The following is an 18,606-nucleotide window of genomic DNA, read 5'->3' on the forward strand; positions in this document are numbered from 1 at the left end:
GAGGCCTCCAGGTTGCCTAACCCTGCCCTAGACAGACCTAAACAAGCATAATGCACACCTCTGAGTTGGCGTTTTAGATGCAACCATACAAATAAATAAGAAGTTGAAATGTAACTTTTTTATTTATTATTTAAAAAAAAAATTCAAAGAATTCCTTTGAATAGAAACAGTATCAAATATGTAGTCCAAAATTTTAAAAACTGTTAAATCAATGTACATACAGTGCCTTCAAAAAGCATTCATAGCCCTTGAAATTCTCCACATCTTGTCATGTTACAACCAAAAACGTAAATGTATTTTATTGGGGTTTTATGTGATAGACCAACACAAAGTGGCACATAATTGTGAAGTGGAAGGAAAATGATAAATGGTTTTCAACATTAAAAAAAGAAAATGTGAAAAGTATGGGGTACATTTGTATTCAGCCCCCCCCCCCCCCCAAGTCAATACTTTGTAGAACCAGCAGTAAACAAAAGACGCCACTTGCCCCCAACTATAGCTGGCTATCGCAGTAAGCAGCATTGGAAGGCTACATAGGGTATAAACAAGGCCAAGGATAAATCCAAGGGAAAAAAAAAACAAGCTTAACTTACCGACCAGCTCGCAGACAGCCGATTAAACCTGGCCAACAGTAGGCATTGAAAACAGGGTCCACCTATCCATTAGAATGCATGTGCCTCCACTGTGGGGACACTTATAAGTTCATGTTAGGTACCACAGATACCAGGGTGCTGTGACGTGGCTCTGTGGCTTACGCATGCATTTGCAAATCCCCTGTTTTCAACGGATACTTTTGGCCAGTTTTAATCGGTTGTGTGCTAGCTGGTCGGTAAGTTTAGCTTGTTTTTTTCCCCTTGGATTTATTCTTGGCCTTGTTTGTATACTTTGTAGAACCGCCTTTCACTGCAGTTACAGCTGCAAGTCTTTTTGGGGATGTCTCTACCAGCTTTGCACATCTAGAGAGGGACATTTCTGCCCATTCTTTGCAAAATAGCTCAAGCTCTGTCAGATTGGACGGATTTTCAAGTCTTGTCACAGATTCTCTATTAGATTTAGGTCTGGACTCTGACCTGGCCATTCACACATGAATATGCTTTGATCTTAACCATTCCATTGTATGTTTAGGGTCGTTGTCCTGCTGGAAAGTGAACCTCCGCCGCAGTCTCAAGTATTTTGCAGATTCTAACAGGTTTTCTTCTAAGATTGTCCTGTATTTGGCTCCATCCATCTTTCCATCAACTCTGACCAGCTTCCCTGCCCCTCCCTGCTGAAGAAAAGCATCCCCACAACATGATGTTGCCACCACCTTCACAGTGGGGATGGTGATGTACAGTGTTAGTTTTCCGCCACACATAGCGTTCAATTTTGGTTTCATCTGACCAGAGCACCTTTTTCCACATGTTTTCTGTGCCCCCCATATGGCTCCCCGCAAACTGCAAACGGGACTTCTTATGGCTTTCTTCTTGCCACTCTTCCATAAAGGGCAGATTTGTGGAGAGCACGACTAATAGCTGTCCTGTGCACAGATTCTCCCACCTGAGCTGTGGATCTCTAGTGCTCTCCAGAGTTGCCATGGACCTCTTGAATGCTCTCCTTGCCTGGCCTGTCAGTTTAGGTGGACGGCCATGTCTTGGTAGGTTTGCAGTTGTTCCATACTCTTTCTATTTTCGGATGATGGATTGAACAGAGCTCCCTGAGATGTTCAAAGCTTGGGAGATTTTTTTAACCTAAGAAACACAGAGAAGGGGACCGGAGGAGCACAGAAAGGAGGACACATGGGGCCGTCAGGGGTGATCGGTGGGGCAGGTGGAGAGTTACAAGCACCAATCTCCCTGTATAGATTTCAATAAAGCAGCTGAAAGCCGCTGAGGGGGGAGAAGCAGCTGTTGGCTACTTTAGTGAAATCTATCGAGGGAGATCGATATTTGTAACTCCCCCCACTGCTGCACGGATCACCCATGACTGCCCAGGTATCGGGTCAAGCAACGGAGCATTTGCAACGAGTACAAATACTCATGCAAATTCTGGGTATTGGTACCTAGTTTACATAATTACATATCTGTCAACATTCAATAAACATAGTGGTATTTCCAATTTCTGGTTTCCAAAACCACATGCACGTACTTGTAAATCAGTTTTTGTATCCTACAGAGTGGTACCATATCCCTGAGGAAGAGACTATTCTGAAATATCTTGAAAAGCGTTGGATACCCTTTGGCTGAACAATCCCTGCAGTCAGAGTAACCTGATTGTGTGGTTTTTGGAAACCAGCAATAGAGAGTATCACAATGTTTAATGAATATTGATGGATATGTAACCTGTCTATGCACATTGATTTTACAGTTTTTGATACTTTGGACTACATCTTTAGATACTATTTTATTCAAAGTGAAAGTAATAAAAAAAATTAAATTTTAACTTCTAATTCATTTGTATGATTGCCTCTAAAATCCCACCTCAGAGGTATAAAATTGTGTATTATGTTTAATTAGGGATAATGGCAACCACACCTTCAGTCACACAGAATTTTCTCTTTCCCTAATAGACCTGACAAGCAATTGGCTCTTGCAGTGTGGTCACAGCCCCTCTATAAGGAATCATTTTCAAGTTTGCCGGAGCCGGGATTTAAATTTGTGCCAACGGCGGCGTTATACTTTAAAGCCCAATCACAGACTAAAGCTGTATTCACACCAATGGCATTTTTATCGCTTTTTGCATTTTGCAGATTTGCACTCCAGAACATGTTCGATAGGAAACCATGTTAAATGGACTGTAGTGCAAATCTGCAAAATGCAAAAAGCACTAAACATGCATAGGTGTGAATCCAGCCTAAGCAGACCTTTCGGGGCTGTTTTTCTGTTGTGTATCATTGGGAGTCTGGTAGCCAGTGCACCCAAAATTTACAACTTGCGTGCAACTTTTTGACCCTGAACCCTTAAAGCCCAACTGCAGCCAATTTTTTGTTTTAGTTCTGGACAGCGTGAGGAAGGGCTGGAACGCTTGTTAGGATTTTATGGGCGCCTGAATTTCTCCATACTTCCTGTGTGTTCACCAAGAAAGGGAGTTAGGGCAAATCTCCCCAGTTGGGTAAAGGCAGCATTAACCTCCCATGCCCCCCCCCCCCCCCAATCCAGAACTCCAAAAAATGTTTTGGCAGGAATTGATCTTTACCAGTGTCTGGTGGATTTTGGATTGGACTGACTGGCTCCCGAAACTTGGGCACATGGATGACCCATATTGAGCTTTCTTTACCGTACCATGGAACTATTGTGGAATTCTTCTCCTGTCCTCTCCACCCTTCTTAACTTCTACTTTTGGTTGTCTTTCCACATGTGCGGTATATTTAGAAGCCACAAACTCAGCAGGTACTGTCACCCTGGTGTGTTCCTCTTTTTTTTATATTCGGTTCTGCATCGTACACGTCCGTTTATAAGACTGTTTTAGTACTTAACGTTCCCTGTCCTCTTATAATGTGTGTATTATGTTATATTTTTTTCTCAGTTTTTTTTCTAATATGCACAGCTGTCTAAATCATGTTGTGTGTTTTTTTAATAGGTTATGGTAATATTAATGACATTTGTCACCCATCACTGCGGAGGTAGAAGTCCCCAACCTTCCTTAACTTATGATACTAAAAAAAGTGTCATGCTAGCCGAACATTCTGAAAAATCCCCCCCAAAAAAACGAATCAGCAGTGTTAAATTTGCATTATCAAATGTGTCTGTGTGCTTAAACCATGTTAACTTGTGATAAAATATACCGTATGTTTTGCTCCATAAGACACACCTAGGTTTTAGAGGAGGAAAACAAGAAAAAAAAATATTCTGAACCAAATGGTGTACTAAAATATTTACCAGTGCCAATTGAATGCCGCCTTACCAGTGCTAATTCCAGTGCCCATGAAATGCTGTCCAGTGCCCATGAAATGCAGCCTGGCCTGTGCCAATGAAATGCAGCCTTACCACACAGAGCTCTGTCACGTCACGGATTTGAATATCCCGGGGCCCTCTCCACATCGCACAGACTGGCATTCCCTGGCGAGGACGTCATCACATCTGCCTGACACCCAGAAACAGAGCAGCCCGAGCGGGCCGCCGCGGCCGTACCCCATTTGACTGCTCAGGCTGCTCTGTTTTCTGTCTGTGGCAGAAGAGTGACAGGCCCAGCCGGGAGATCGCCCGGCCCGGTATTGAAACATGGCAGCTGGGGGGGAGGCTTGGCCAGTATTCACTCCATACGACGCACAGACATTTCCCCCCATTTTTTGTTGGGTCTTAATTGCGTCTTATGGAGCGGAAAATACGGTCGATCCAAAGAAATGTGCAAACAGATACAGAGTGCATTAAAAAAAAGTCCATACAAGTGTCAATCAATGTGTGACGATGTAAACAGAAATCTTCAATCCATCGCCACCAAAATTCCCAATGTGTAATTGAAAAGTTCCACCTCCAAAGGGCAAAGGATGGCCGCTCATCTTATATTATTGACCTTTTAAGCAGAACTCTGGGCAAAAGTTTTTTTTTTTTTCCTCATTCAGTGGGGCTGTGCCCGCACTGCACGGCTTAACTGCTTGTTTTATTCTAGGGGAGAGGACAATGGAGTTATACTTACCTGACCCATCGATCCTCCCCACACAAAACTGCTCAGACAACCCCCCGGGTCTTGAAAATCGACTTTTCCTGAGGTCAACATGCTCCATAGGCAGGATTGGTCCACCACTGCACCGGGGGGGGGGGGGGGGGAGCATGGTTTTCCGGAGGATCAGCAGATCAGGTGAGTATGAACTTCGTGTTCACCCCCTAGAAAGAAAAAACACTGTCGACCCATGCAGTTTGTGGGCACTTAAAAAGATGAGAGAGGCCTGTAAATGTCATCATAGGTATAACTCAACTATGAGAGACAAAATGTGGAAACAAATCCAGACAATTACATTGTCTGATTTTGAAAGAATTTATTTGCAAATTATGGTGGAAAATAAGTATTTGGTCACCTACAAACAAGCAAGATTTCTGGCTCTCACAGACCTGTATCTTCTTCTTTAAGAGGCTCCTCTGTCCTCCACTCATTACCTGTATAAATGGCCCCTGTTTGAACTTGTTATCAGTATAAAAGACATCTGTCCACAACCCCAAACAGTCACACTCCAAAATCCACTATGGTGAAGACCAAAGAGCTGTCGAAGGACACCAGAAACAAAATTGTACCTGCACCAGGCTGGGAAAACTGAATCTGCAATAGGCAAGCAGCTTGGTGTGAAGAAATCAACTGTGGGAGCAGTAATTAGAAAGGCTTCACGCAAGATCTCACCCCGTGGGGTCAAAATGATCACAAGAACGGTGAGCAAAAATCTCACCGTAGGGGGACCTAGTGAATGACCTGCAGAGAGCTGGGACCAATGTAACAAAGGCTACCATCAGTAACACACTACGCCGCCAGGGACTCAGATCCTGCTGTGCCAGACGTGTCCCCCTGCTTAAGCCAGTACATGTCCGGGCCCGTCTGAGGTTTTCCAGAGAACATTTGGATGATCCAGAAGAGGATTGGGAGAATGTCATATGATCAGATGAAACCAAAGTAGAACTGCTTGGTAGAAACACAACTGTGTTTGGAGAATAGAGGATGCTGAGTTGCAACCAAAGAACACCATACCTATTGTGAAGCATGAAGGTAGCAACATCATGCTTTGGAGCTGTTTCTCTGCAAAGGGAACAGGACGACTGATCTGTGTACATGAAAGAATGAATGGGGCCAAACCTCCTCTCATCAGCAAGGGCATTGAAGATGAAATGTGGCTGGGTCTTTCAGCATGACAATGATCCCAAACACCCCCCCCCCCCCAGCCAACGAAGGAGTGGCTTCGTAAGAAGCATTTCAAGGTCCTGGAGTGGCCTAGCCAGTCTCCAGATCTCAACCCCATAGAAAACCTTTGGAGGGAGTTGAAAGTCTGTGTTGCCCAGCGACAGCCCCAAAATATCACTGCTCTAGAGGAGATCTGCATGGAGGACATGGAGGCAAACATACCAGCAACCAACTCCCTCCAGCTGAACCAATCAAAGACAGAGCTTCTTATCTTACACCCAAATCATAAGCCCGCAACCAAAACCTCCTGGTCTCCACCAACCGTCTTTGGGCAGACTATCTCCCCAAAGACCAAAGCGAAGAGTCTCGGGGGTTATTTTAGATGCACAAATGTCAATGGATGCGCAAATAGGATCTGTAGTCAGTCGATCTCACCATCTGCTGCGCATGCTTCGCAGACTCATCCCTTTCATCCCAAAGAATGACAAAGCAGTGGTAGTTGGAACAATCATTAATTCACGACTGGACTACGCAAACTCGCTTTACATAGGATTACCACAATATCAACTTGCGCGATTACAACTGATCCAAAACACGGCGGCAAGGCTGATAACAGGAAAAAACCCTGGGAATCCATCTCTCCTTCACTGAGGAGCTTACATTGGCTAACCGTAAAAAATCGGATCACGTTCAAGACCCTTTGCCTCACCCACAAATGCGTGCATAGAGAAGCTCCGCAATACCTCATGGAGAAAATAAATCATTACACACCAAACCGCAGTCTTCGATCAGCCAACAAAAACCTCCTCCTCGTGCCCAAAGCCCGGTATAAATCCAAGGGTGATCGAAGATTCGCTGTCCAAGGGCCTCGGCTATGGAATGCTCTACCATTCAACATCCGCCTGGAAGAAAATCACCTGGCTTTTAGGGAAAAACTCAAGACCTTCCTCTTTTAGCAGATGATCAAAGCTCGCCACGGCGCCTAGAGGCGATTCAGTTCGCATTGTGCGCTATATAAGTATTTCATTCATTCATTCATTCAGCAACAGTGTGTGCCAACCTTGTGAAGACTTACAGAAAATGTTTGACCTCTGTCATTGCCAACAAAAGATATACAGTGCCTTGCGAAAGTATTCGGCCCCCTTGAACTTTTCAACCTTTTGCCACATTTCAGGCTTCAAACATAAAGATATAAAATTTTAATTTTTTGTGAAGAATCACCAACAAGTGGGACACAATTGTGAAGTGGAACGAAATCTATTGGATTTTTGAAACTTTTTTAACTAATAAAAAAATGAAAAGTGGGGCGTGCAAAATTATTCGGCCCCCTTGCGTTAATACTTTGTAGAGCCACCTTTTGCTGCGATTACAGCTGCAAGTCGCTTGGGGTATGTCTCTATCAGTTTTGCACATCGAGAGACTGAAATTCTTGCCCATTCTTCCTTGCAAAACAGCTTGAGCTCAGTGAGGTTGGATGGAGAGCGTTTGTGAACAGCAGTTTTCAGCCCTTTCCACAGATTCTCGATTGGATTCAGGTCTGGACTTTGACTTGGCCATTCTAACACCTGGATACGTTTATTTGTGAACCATTCCTTTGTAGATTTTGCTGTATGTTTGGGATCATTGTCAGTTTCAGGTCTTTTGCAGACTCCAACAGGTTTTCATCCAGAATGGTCCTGTATTTGGCTGCATCCATCTTCCCCTCAATTTTAACCATCTTCCCTGTCCCTGCTGAAGAAAAGCAGGCCCAAACCATGATGCTGCCACCACCATGTTTGACAGTGGGGATGGTGTGTTGAGGGTGATGAGCTGTGTTGCTTTTACGCCAAACATATCGTTTTGCATTGTGGGCAAAAAGTTGGATTTTGGTTTCATCTGACCAAAGCACCTTCTTCCACATGTTTGGTGTGTCTCCCAGGTGGCTTGTGGCAAACTTTAGACAAGACTTTTTATGGATATCTTTGAGAAATGGCTTTCTTCTTGCCACTCTTCCATAAAGTCCAGATTTGTGCAGTGTACGACTGATTGTTGTCCTATGGACAGACTCTCCCACCTCAGCTGTAGTTCTCTGCAGTTCATCCAGAGTGATCATGGGCCTCTTGGCTGCATCTCTGATCAGTCTTCTCCTTGTCTGAGCTGAAAGTTTAGAGGGACGGCCAGGTCTTGGTAGATTTGCAGTGGTCTGATACTCCTTCCATTTCAAAATGATCGCTTGCACAGTGCTCCTTGGGATTGGGATGGGGTTTAAAGCTTGGGAAATCTTTTTGTATCCAAATCCGGCTTTAAACTTCTCCACAACAGTATTATGGACCTGCCTGGTGTGTTCCTTGGTCTTCATGATGCTCTCTGCGCTTTCAACAGAACCCTGAGACTATCACAGAGCAGGTGCATTTATACAGAGACTTGATTACACACAGGTGGATTCTATTTATCACCATCAGTCATTTAGGACAACATTGGATCATTCAGAGATCCTCGCTGAACTTCTGGAGTGAGTTTGCTGCACTGAAAGTAAAGGGGCCGAATAATTTTGCACGCACCACTTTTCAGTTTTTTATTTGGTAAAAAAGTTTAAATTATCCAATAGATTTCGTTCCACTTCACAATTGTGTCCCACTTGTTGGTGATTCTTCACAAAAAATAAAAATTTTATATCTTTATGTTTGAAGCCTGAAATGTGGCAAAAGGTTGAAAAGTTCAAGGGGGCCGAATACTTTCGCAAGGCACTGTATAACAGTATTATAGATGAACTTTTGATATTGACCAAATACTTATTTTCCCGCCATAATTTGCAAATAAATTCTTTCCAAATCAGACAATGTGATTGCTGTCTGGATTTGTTTCCACATTTTGTGTCTCATAGTTGAGGTATACCTATGATGACAATTACAGGCCTCTCTCATCTTTTTAAGTGGGAGAACTTGCACAATTGGTGGCTGACTAAATACTTTTTTTCCCCACTGTACAATGTCAAATGGAAATAGTTTTTTTTTTTCCCCAAAGGGTTACCTTTTTAGCCTTTAATTTATATGGCGTTTCCTGTGTCAGCCACCCGCGAGTATTGCCATCATATCCGGTGGCGCATTTTCTCCTGGGAGCTATGGATCAATATTCCCAGGAGTCAGTGTGGCTAGCCGCTGCTAATTATTGCGATCTTTGTTGCCATCACCAATGAGGCGGGCACTACATTTTCATGATATAAATGTACGAATTCTTGAAAAAAATAATTGAATCAACGTTGGAACTCCGCTTTAAGTCTGGCCACAGATTTTTTTTTTATTGGATAGAGGTCTGGGCACATGGTGCTTACCCCACATTTTACCCCTACCAGTCAGATTGTGCCCCCCCCATGTGTGATCATGGGATTGTGCCCCTGTTTATGACAGCTTATCTAATATCTATAGTAAGCTTTTATGCATTGTATTCTTTTTAGGTGGGGGTGGGGAAGTCTGTAATCCTGTGTGCACATTGTTCATAATTGTCAATAACACATCTGAATAGTGATTGTCCTGTATTGTGACAATGTATTGATTACCCACTAATACCGTCTGCATGTCTGACATTACGTGCACTTCTCAGAGTGTCTTCCTTTCGGCTGTGATTGTTTTCTTTAAATGTGATTTATTTATAAGAACCAAAACCAGGAAAATGGTTTGTGGTGCTCATGGCTGCTCTCGTTAATTTGGTGTGATACCATAAGCGAGCTATGAGTACGGCAGACTTATTTCCTACAATTTTAGAATTCGGCCATCGGCGCTGAACTTACAATGAAAAGCTTGCAAGGCGGTGAGGGCCACTCCGACCTGAGAGTGCAATAGTCACATATTAAAGCGGAATTCCAGGAATATTTTTGCCTAATTTCTTGGCTCCAGCTTGGAACAATGTAACTTTACATATTCTACACATGTGGGATCCCCGGGGAAGCCGAGAGTCACTGTAGTAATAAAGGAATATATAGAAGAGCGCCAAATCAGTAAAAAGTGCATTTATTTTATACAATTAATAAAAGTCTCACTTACATCCATAATTATTATTGTCCTCCGTTTGATAGTCAAATCACTGTTCCCTTTCGCTGGTGCTGTTACTGGATGAATCCTCCTCCACAGCGTGCTAGGGGAAGCTCTGCTGTGTTCAGGTAAATACCTGCACTTGAGAAAGGAGCACGCATGCCCGAACGAGGCTTGCGCAAGCTCAGAAACGCGTTGTGCTTTTGGGTACCCCCCCCCCCGGCTGATGTCACACGCTGCCTACGAGCCAGTCTGAGTCTCTGTGCATCACAGAACACAGCAGAGCTTCCCCTAGCGCGCTGTGGAGGAGGATTCATCCAGTAACAGCACCAGCGAAAGGGAACAGTGATTTGACTATCAAACGGAGGACAATAATAATTATTGATGTAAGTGAGACTTTTATTAATTGTATAAAATAAATGTACTTTTTACTGATTTGGCGCTCTTCTATATATTCCTTTATTGGTATCCTATTCATGAGATGACTTCACTCTAAAGAAGCAGCAAAGCAACCTTTCTGGATTTTCAGCAAATTCCAAGTACTGTTTTCTCAGATAACTTTTTTAAAAAACATCTTTCTTTGATAAAAACTGTTTTGAATTTATTTTAATGAACAATACAGACTGAACTGAAAAGGACACACCAGTATCTTTTAAAGCGCTAGGATCTTGTGTTGTTAGAGAGTCACTGTAGTAGCCGGTGCTACTACAGTGAGCCTTGCTGTCCTATAGAGCAGTGGTCCCCAAACTGTGACCCACGAGCCGGATGCCGTCCCTAGCTTGCCTTCATGCGGCCCTTGGGGCACTATTCCTCACACTGATATGAGGCACTACTCCCACTGACACCAGAAATGAGGCACCATTCCTTTCAGTAACACCAGCATTGATGGGGCACTAATTCCTTCCACTGACGCCAACGATGGGGCGCTATTCCTGCGGCTGAGACCTTAGATAGGGCGCTAATTGCTCCCACTGACGCCATTGAGGGGGCGCTAATTGCTCCCACTGACGCCATTGAGGGGGCACTATTCCTCCCACTGACACCAATGATGGGGCACTATTCCTCCCACTGACACCAATGATGGGGCACGAATTCCTGCCGCTGAGGCCGACGATGGGGTGCTATTCCTGCCGCTGAGGCAGACGATTCCTCCCACTGACACCAACGATGGGGCACTAATTCCTGACGCCGATGTTGGGGCACTATTCCACAACCATCACCTCATCCAATCAGAGAACACCTTGCATTCATTGTGAAAAAATACATTGTTTTATAAAATGCACCCATGTTGAGCTAGTGACCCTCTGTGGTTACTGTGCAGCAGGACAGCCGTTTGGCATGTGACCTGGAAGACGGCGAGGATTGATATAGTAACAGCAACCACTGCAGTGATTTCCAACTTCCACAGGGATCCCTCAGCTATGGCATGTGCATACTCGCGTTGGTCCAAGTTGGATACAAATAAAGCCACACCTGGAATTCAGATTTAACAGATTGTTTATCATTCACAAATATGTAGCGTTTCTTAACTTGGAGAACAATTTTCCCTTAGGGCTCAGTCAGCTGCGTTTGGGCAACGTTGCCCAAAGCAGTCCCAATGAAACAGGAAGACTATTTGCCTTATGTCTTATGGCTAAAAGAAAATAGGATACGTTGCATTTTTGTGCAATGCATTTTAGCATGGAGTAACACAACGCGCTGCAGTGGAGAGAAAAATATTGGAGTTGAAGGAAGAAAAAGTGATAGCAAATGCTCCGATGCTTTTTTTGGAGCCTGGTGGGTTAAAAAAAAAAAAAAAAAAAAAAAGTTTCTCAATGATTCAGGTCATTAAATTCGGACCAGAGCTGAAATACAGATATATACATTTTTCACTTAATTGGTTATTTTGATCATACTGTACATCCAACTCACTATAGAGCAGAACAGCCTTGGTCAAGGACTTGCCCCTCGCTGATTGATTGGACAGTGAAGGAGCAGAAATGCAGTGGCAGACTTTTGCTGTGCTTCCTCCTCCTGTATACATGTTTCCTTTGTTAAACTGACAGCACGCTCCACAGCAATAGAGCCCTGATTGGCTCAGAGAGCTGCCTTTCTCCGATGATTTAGGAAGCTTATTTGATGACAAATTCAGTTATTTATGTTAGCAGTGTGGAAGGTTTTGATTACATAGCTGGTGCTTATTTCTTCCTGGAGGTGAGTTTTAAAATATTGTCAAAAGTATTGGGACACCTGCCTTTATATACACGCACATGAACTTTAATGGCATCCCGGTCTTAGTCCGTAGGGTTCAATATTGAGTTGGCCCACCATTTGCAGCTATAACAGCTTCAACTCTTCTGGGAAGGCCGTCCACAAGGTTTAGGAGTGTGTCTATGGGAGTGTTTGACCATTCTTCCAGAAGCACATTCGTGAGGTCAGGCGCTGATGTTGGACGAGAAGGCCTGGCTTGCAGTCTCCACTCTAATTCATTCCAAAAGTGTTCTATCAGGTTGAGGTCGGGACTCTGTGCAGGCCAGTCAAGTTCCTCCACCCCAAACTTGCTCATCCATGTCTTTATGGACCTTGATTTGTGCACTGGTGCGCAGTAATCTTGGAACAGGAAGGGGCCGTCCCCAAACTGTTCCCACAAAGTTGGGAGCATGAAATTGTCCAAAATGTCTGCATACGCTGACGCCTGAAGAGTTCCCTTCACTGGAACTAAGGGCCAAACCCAACCCCTGAAAAACAACCCCACACCATATTCCCCCCTCCACCAAATGATTTGGACCAGTGCACAAAGCAAGGTCCATAAAGACATGGATGAGTGACTTTGTGGTGGAGGAACTTGACTGGGTCCTCACAGAGTCCTGACCTCAACCCAAGAAAACACCTTTGGGATGAATTAGAACGGAGACTGCGAGCCAGACCTTTCTCGTTCAACATCGGCACCTGACCTCACAAATGTTCTTCTGGAAGAATGGTCAAACATTCCCATAGACACACTCCTAAACCCTGTGGAAGGCCTTCCCAGAAGAGATGAAGCTGTTATAGCTACAAAGGGCGGGCCAACTCAATACTGAACCCTACGGACTAAGACTGGGATGCTATTAAAGTTCATGTGCGTGTAAAGGCGGGTGTCCCAATATTTTTGACAACAGTGTGTTTCCGGTTACAGAAATGCTGAAGTACATCTTTGTGAATGTTACCTGCAGGCTTTTCATACTTCATAAATTGTGTTGTAGGCCACAACTCCGCCTGAAAGGGAAAAGAGCGGTGATGAGTCCTGTAAAGCTCAGTCAATGTCTTGTTATTTTATACTGTCATCTATAATAATTTGTGGTTCTTCCGTTCATAATGGGGCAATGTGTGCTCTCTCATGCTAGGTCCCGGGCAGAGCTGGAACATGAGGCTTTGATAGATGGAAATTTGGCTACGGAGGCCAATCTCATCATTCTGGATACCCTGGAGATCGTTGTACAGGTGAGAAACGACAACCGTACAAAAAGTCCAAGACTGAGATAGTGTGATGCCCAACTTCATAAGAGAAATAAGATATTTTATATACAAAAAAGACACACTCCTGCGCACGAGCGAACCACCAGTCGGTAATATAATGACCCAGGCCTTGCTGCCCTCAAGAGTGGGGAACCCTAAAAATCAGGAATAAAAAAAGAGAGAGGGCACACCAGCCTTGTGCATTATTCTTTGGATGATATTTATTAAAAAGGATACAAAAGAAAACTACTCACAAACCGAACAGGAAAATCTTGCAAAATGAATAGTCATCAAAATACCAGCATCTAGTCACAGATGAAGTTCTCCAGAGGAACTCACAAAAGGTCACTGCCAGTTGACGCGTTTCGAAGGGACATCCCTTCTTCCTCAGAGCTTAACCCCGTTAAGCTCTGAGGAAGAAGGGATGTCCCTTTGAAACGCGTCAGCTGGCAGTGACCAATCACGAAGAGGTTTGTGAGTATATTCACCTCCATTTTTATTAAATAAAACCTGTATTGAGGATAATGCGCTAGGCCTATGCACCCTCTGTGTTCTTCTACGCTTTCTCTGCACACTGTTATACTGTATACCAGTGGCGGCTGGTGGTGTTGTATATTTTTTTTTGGGGGGGGGGAGCAAACAAGACACCCATTGCCCCCCCCCTCCTCTCGGCCAATTGGGTCTCAGGACCTGCTTCCTTGATTGGTCGGGAGGAGAATCAGTAAGACAGTAGCGAATATTAATTCGCTATTATCACACAACTGGGTGGGCTTGGGGCACAGTGCTCTGTGCCCCAAACCCACCCTTTCTTGAAGCCAATTAGAGCCTCTGACTCTAATGGCGTGATTTAAAAAAAAAAAAAAATTGGAATCCATGTGTCTGGCGGCCTGCATGTAGTTTAGGGGCCGGATGCATGGATTAGGAGGGCGGCGCCCCTAATGGAGGGGACGCCACTGTTATATACCCTATCTAGCAAGCTTTGCAATATAAAACCCTGCAAGGTCAAGGCATAATGTGCTACTATGTGATGCAAACCAGCACATTATGAAATGCTTACCTTAGAACGAAAGCCCCCCAGCAGTGTGCTGTCACTGCTGAAGGCACTTCCATCTTCACCTGGTCTTCCTTCCATGTCCTCTGGCTGTCTGATTGGCCACGCGGCAATGACGTCACTCCCGTGCATGTGCGCAGGAGTCACGGACCGCGACACGGGGCTCTGAAGGGAAAGCACGGGTATGCCGTCCCTTCAGAGCGCATTCGCCGGTGATGTCACTGTTTGCATGCAGTGTGAATATCTCCTGAACAGTGCAAGCCCTATTATAGGCTTACCTGTAGGTACAAGTCCCAAAAAAGGGGTTTACTTCCACTTTAACACTAGAAATATTTGATACACCCTCTGCACACACAACTTCATAAGAAGGTCCAACACGAGGAGAGGGAGACCCTATAACTTTTTATTGTACAGATGGGCCAGTAGGACAGAACATAAAATTCTGGTGTTGTACCTCACTAATGAAGTCCTTGGGAGCACCAGGATCTACTTTTGAAATTCCAGTATTGGTCGGAAATGGAAGAGCAGGTTTACCCAAAATGTATACCTGTAGACTCACTTCTCTCTATCACCCTGATAAGGAGATGCTCAACCCCATCATGGAAGTGGCAGGCTGTGCTTGGCTATTCAACTAAACGTATTGTGACACTATTCATACTTGCGGCATTATAAATTATGGGGGTCCTGCATCTGTTACTGGATATACTGTATAGAAGGAACTTCTAGTGGAACTTTACTCCTCAAATTGAGTTTTTAGACACACAGTGACTGGGGGGGTGGAACTGTTTGTGCCATCAGGGCCTGGCTGTCTCTGAACCTGAAGAGGCAGCCAGCTGAAGAGGACCAAGATGGTGGTGGGGGACACTGGCTGTCACGCCTGAACAGTGGATAGCTGCAGGACAATGCTGGATCTGCTGCGGAGGGAGTATGTCTTTTTTTTTTAATGAGAACCCATAATTAAAGGGGGTTGGCAGAAGAAGGAGTAAAGCTCCTCTTTAAAATAATGACAGCAACAGTCCAGCTAAAAACCTAGGCCGATTTCACCACCCGACCGATAGAGAATTCTCCTTTTACTCGCACCCACATCATGTCTTCACGAGGATAGATTATCTATTCTGCTCCGACAATTTACTTCCTCTAATCCCAGAAGCAGAGATACACGATATAGCCATCTCTGATCACGCTCCCATATCTGTGTCCCTAGAGACCCCTGACATACACCCCAACCCTAAAATTTGGCGTTTCCCCTCCTTCCTCCAACACAATGCGGATTTCCAAACTTATATCACTAAAGAATGGCAGTTTTACACGCAAACGAATGCGACACACGCTGACGACCCAAATCTATTCTGGGATGCGGGGAAAGCTTTTCTCGGGGGTCGCATCATTTTGTATGCGTTGTCCTTTAAGAAAAATGCACACCTCAACTACAACACCTCCAGCTCCAGACTTCACATGGCTCAACGAGCACTATACGCTCATGACTCCCCTGAAAACCGGGCTGCTTGGCAATTAGCAAAACAATCCTTTGACACCTGGGCAGACACCTTGGAATCGACCAAGAGAGCATACCTAAACGCCACTCTCCATAAATTTGGAATCAAGGCAGGTAAGCTCCTAGCCCGTCTTAGCAAGGGAACCTACCGCACAACTATCATCCCCTCCATCCGTGAGCCAGATGGTTCTGTCACGACCACGCAAAAAGGCATAAACTCGGCCATGTTGCGCTATTATTCTACGTTATATGCTGCCGATCCCATTGACAAACCCACGGCGTGCGACTTCCTAGACAAAGTGACTCTGACACAAATATCTCCCTCCCAATTAGAATCCCTTAATGCCCCTATCTCTCTTACGGAAATAACTGCCACGATACGAAATTTAGCCTCCTCTAAAGCGCCTGGCCCAGATGGCCTAACAGGCAAATTCTACAAATCCCTGAACCCTCTCCTGACACCCACTCTTCAAAATGTCTATCGACGTATGTGGTCTGGTGGCCCCTACCTTCCCACGGGCAATCAGGCAATAATTAAATTACTAGAAAAGAAAGGGAAAGACCCCCAGGAACCTGGATCGTACAGACCCATCTCACTCCTGAACCTTGATGTTAAGATTCTTTCTAAAATTGTAGCCACAAGACTGGCCAACATCATTCCTTTTCTAATCCATCCTGCCCAGTCTGGCTTTGTGAAAGGCAGAACGGCAACGATAAATATCAGAAAGGTGATGATGGCGCTAGAACATGCCAGATGCAATCCAAAGGGTGACTATGCCATTGTCACTCTTGATGCCGAAAAGGCTTTTGACAATGTAAACTTTGACTGGCTTGCCATGGTTTTACATAAAATGGGATTCTCTGGCCCTTTCCTTCACCTAATAAATTCCATGTACACCTCACCTGCAGCTAGATTAGTAGCCGCTGGCCTCCTCTCAAACGAATTTCGCCTCCACAAAGGAGGCGAAATTCGTTTGAGAGGAGGCCAGCGGCTACTAATCTAGCTGCAGGTGAGGTGTACATGGAATTTATTAGGTGAAGGAAAGGGCCAGAGAATCCCATTTTATGTAAAACCATGGCAAGCCAGTCAAGACAAGGTTGCCCCTATCACCACTTCTCTTTAATTTAGCTATGGAACCACTCTCTAGATATCTGTTAAAGGTAGCCCCGATGCATGGCATACAAATAGGGGAGCAGGAATTGAGGACGTCTCTCTTTGCGGATGATGTCCTCATCTTCTCTGCTGACCCTTCCTCAGACATGCCCACAATAAAACACACCTTTGATTTGTTCAGAAAATGCTCAGGGTTGCGCATAAACTACTCCAAAAGCGAGATTCTGCCCCTAGGCTCCCTCCCCCCACCAGCCTGAGTTCAAAACTCCATCTTTACTATTGCCAAGTCCCATATTACATACCTGGGAGTCAAAATAGGGAAACTCCCTTCCTCTCTCTACCACCTGAATTACCCCCCACTTTTTTCCAAAATCACCCAGGAATTAGACAACTGGATGGATCTGCCCCTCTCGCTCCTGGGAAGATGCCATTTGGGAAAAATGTACAGTTTCGCACACCTGCTATACCCTCTCCAGACAATACCTTTACTTATAAGACACAAAGACTCTAAATTGTTGAATTCTGCGATATCAAAATTTATATGGCGAAACAAGCGACCATGCATAGCCTTCTCGAAACTTCATCTTCCCAGGACCGAAGGCGGTATTAGTCTCCCGAGCCTTAGAATGTATAACCTTGCTTGTCTTTTGAGGGTAGGTCTGGACTGGATAACCCAAAAGTCCAAATGTTCTAACTATCAACTGGAGGCTGAAATGGTCCACCCCTACTCCCTAACAGCCCTTCTCCACTGTAAGTGGAAATCTCTACCAACACCATATCAACATAACCTTCTGTTGAGAGACACTGCTATAGCCTGGAGGGAGGTAAGGAAAAGCCTCCGACTCTCCCCCTTCATCTCGAAATTCCTCCCGATACAAGGCAACCCGAGCTTTTCTCCAGGTTTGGAACACATACCTTATGAATCCTGGCAGGAAAAGGGTCTCGCCACCTTCTCCCTTTGTGATCCTGATACTGGTCAACCATTGCCTTTCCGTACTCTAGCTGCTTGATTCTCTCTCACCACTACCTCCGCTTTTCACTATGGCCAATGTCTCAGCTTTCTCCACAAAACCTGCAGAGTCGCATCCACGAGATTCACATCATCATTCCTCGAGACACTTCTACAGAAAGATTCTTACAAAATCTCGGATATCTATAAGCCTCTACTCGTACAAACGACACCTTCTTTGGATTCATCCTCGGTGTCCAATTGGGCAAAAGACTTCCCGGAGGAAGACATAGTGGACAAGATCCTTCAAGGCCTCTGCACTGTCTACAATTTGGTTCCAAATGAATCCTGGAGGGAAACGCAATTAAAAATCGCTCACCGGGCGCATATCCCTTTTCTTCCTGCCAAACAACCACACTCTACCCCGTCTTCGCTATGCCCTCTGTGCCACCAACCTAAGCCCTCTCTCGCGCACCGTTACTGGACTTGCTCCTTTATCTCTGCGTTTTGGGACCAGATCCTGGCCTTCATCTTTAGGATTACACTGCTAAAGCTACCCAAAGACCCTTTACTACTTATCTTCGGATATTGGGATCCTACACTACTTCCTTGGTCAAATGCTCCTGGCCCGCAAGGCAAAGAATGGGCCTTGATCTGCCTCCTGCTGGCACAACGGGCCATATTAGCCAACTGCTTCCACACCCTCAGTCACTCAGG

General features: G+C 44.8%; 1 protein-coding gene across 7 annotated transcripts in view; it reads left to right on the top strand.

Annotated features, from left to right (window-relative positions):
• The window catches only part of DOCK7 (dedicator of cytokinesis 7), a 307,570-nt gene that overhangs the window by 241,091 nt on the left and 47,873 nt on the right, over positions 1–18,606 (top strand). For all 7 annotated transcript variants that reach the window (XM_077450575.1, XM_077450569.1, XM_077450571.1 and 4 more), the window contains one exon: positions 13,169–13,265. In XM_077450575.1, coding sequence (XP_077306701.1) covers positions 13,169–13,265 — 97 coding nt within the window. The remainder of the gene's footprint in view (positions 1–13,168; positions 13,266–18,606) is intronic.

Source organism: Lithobates pipiens, unplaced genomic scaffold (genome assembly GCF_037356315.1).
Source record: "Lithobates pipiens isolate NorthernLeopardFrog02 unplaced genomic scaffold, aLitPip1_a1.2 Scaffold_23, whole genome shotgun sequence".
Classification (NCBI taxonomy): domain Eukaryota; kingdom Metazoa; phylum Chordata; class Amphibia; order Anura; family Ranidae; genus Lithobates; species Lithobates pipiens.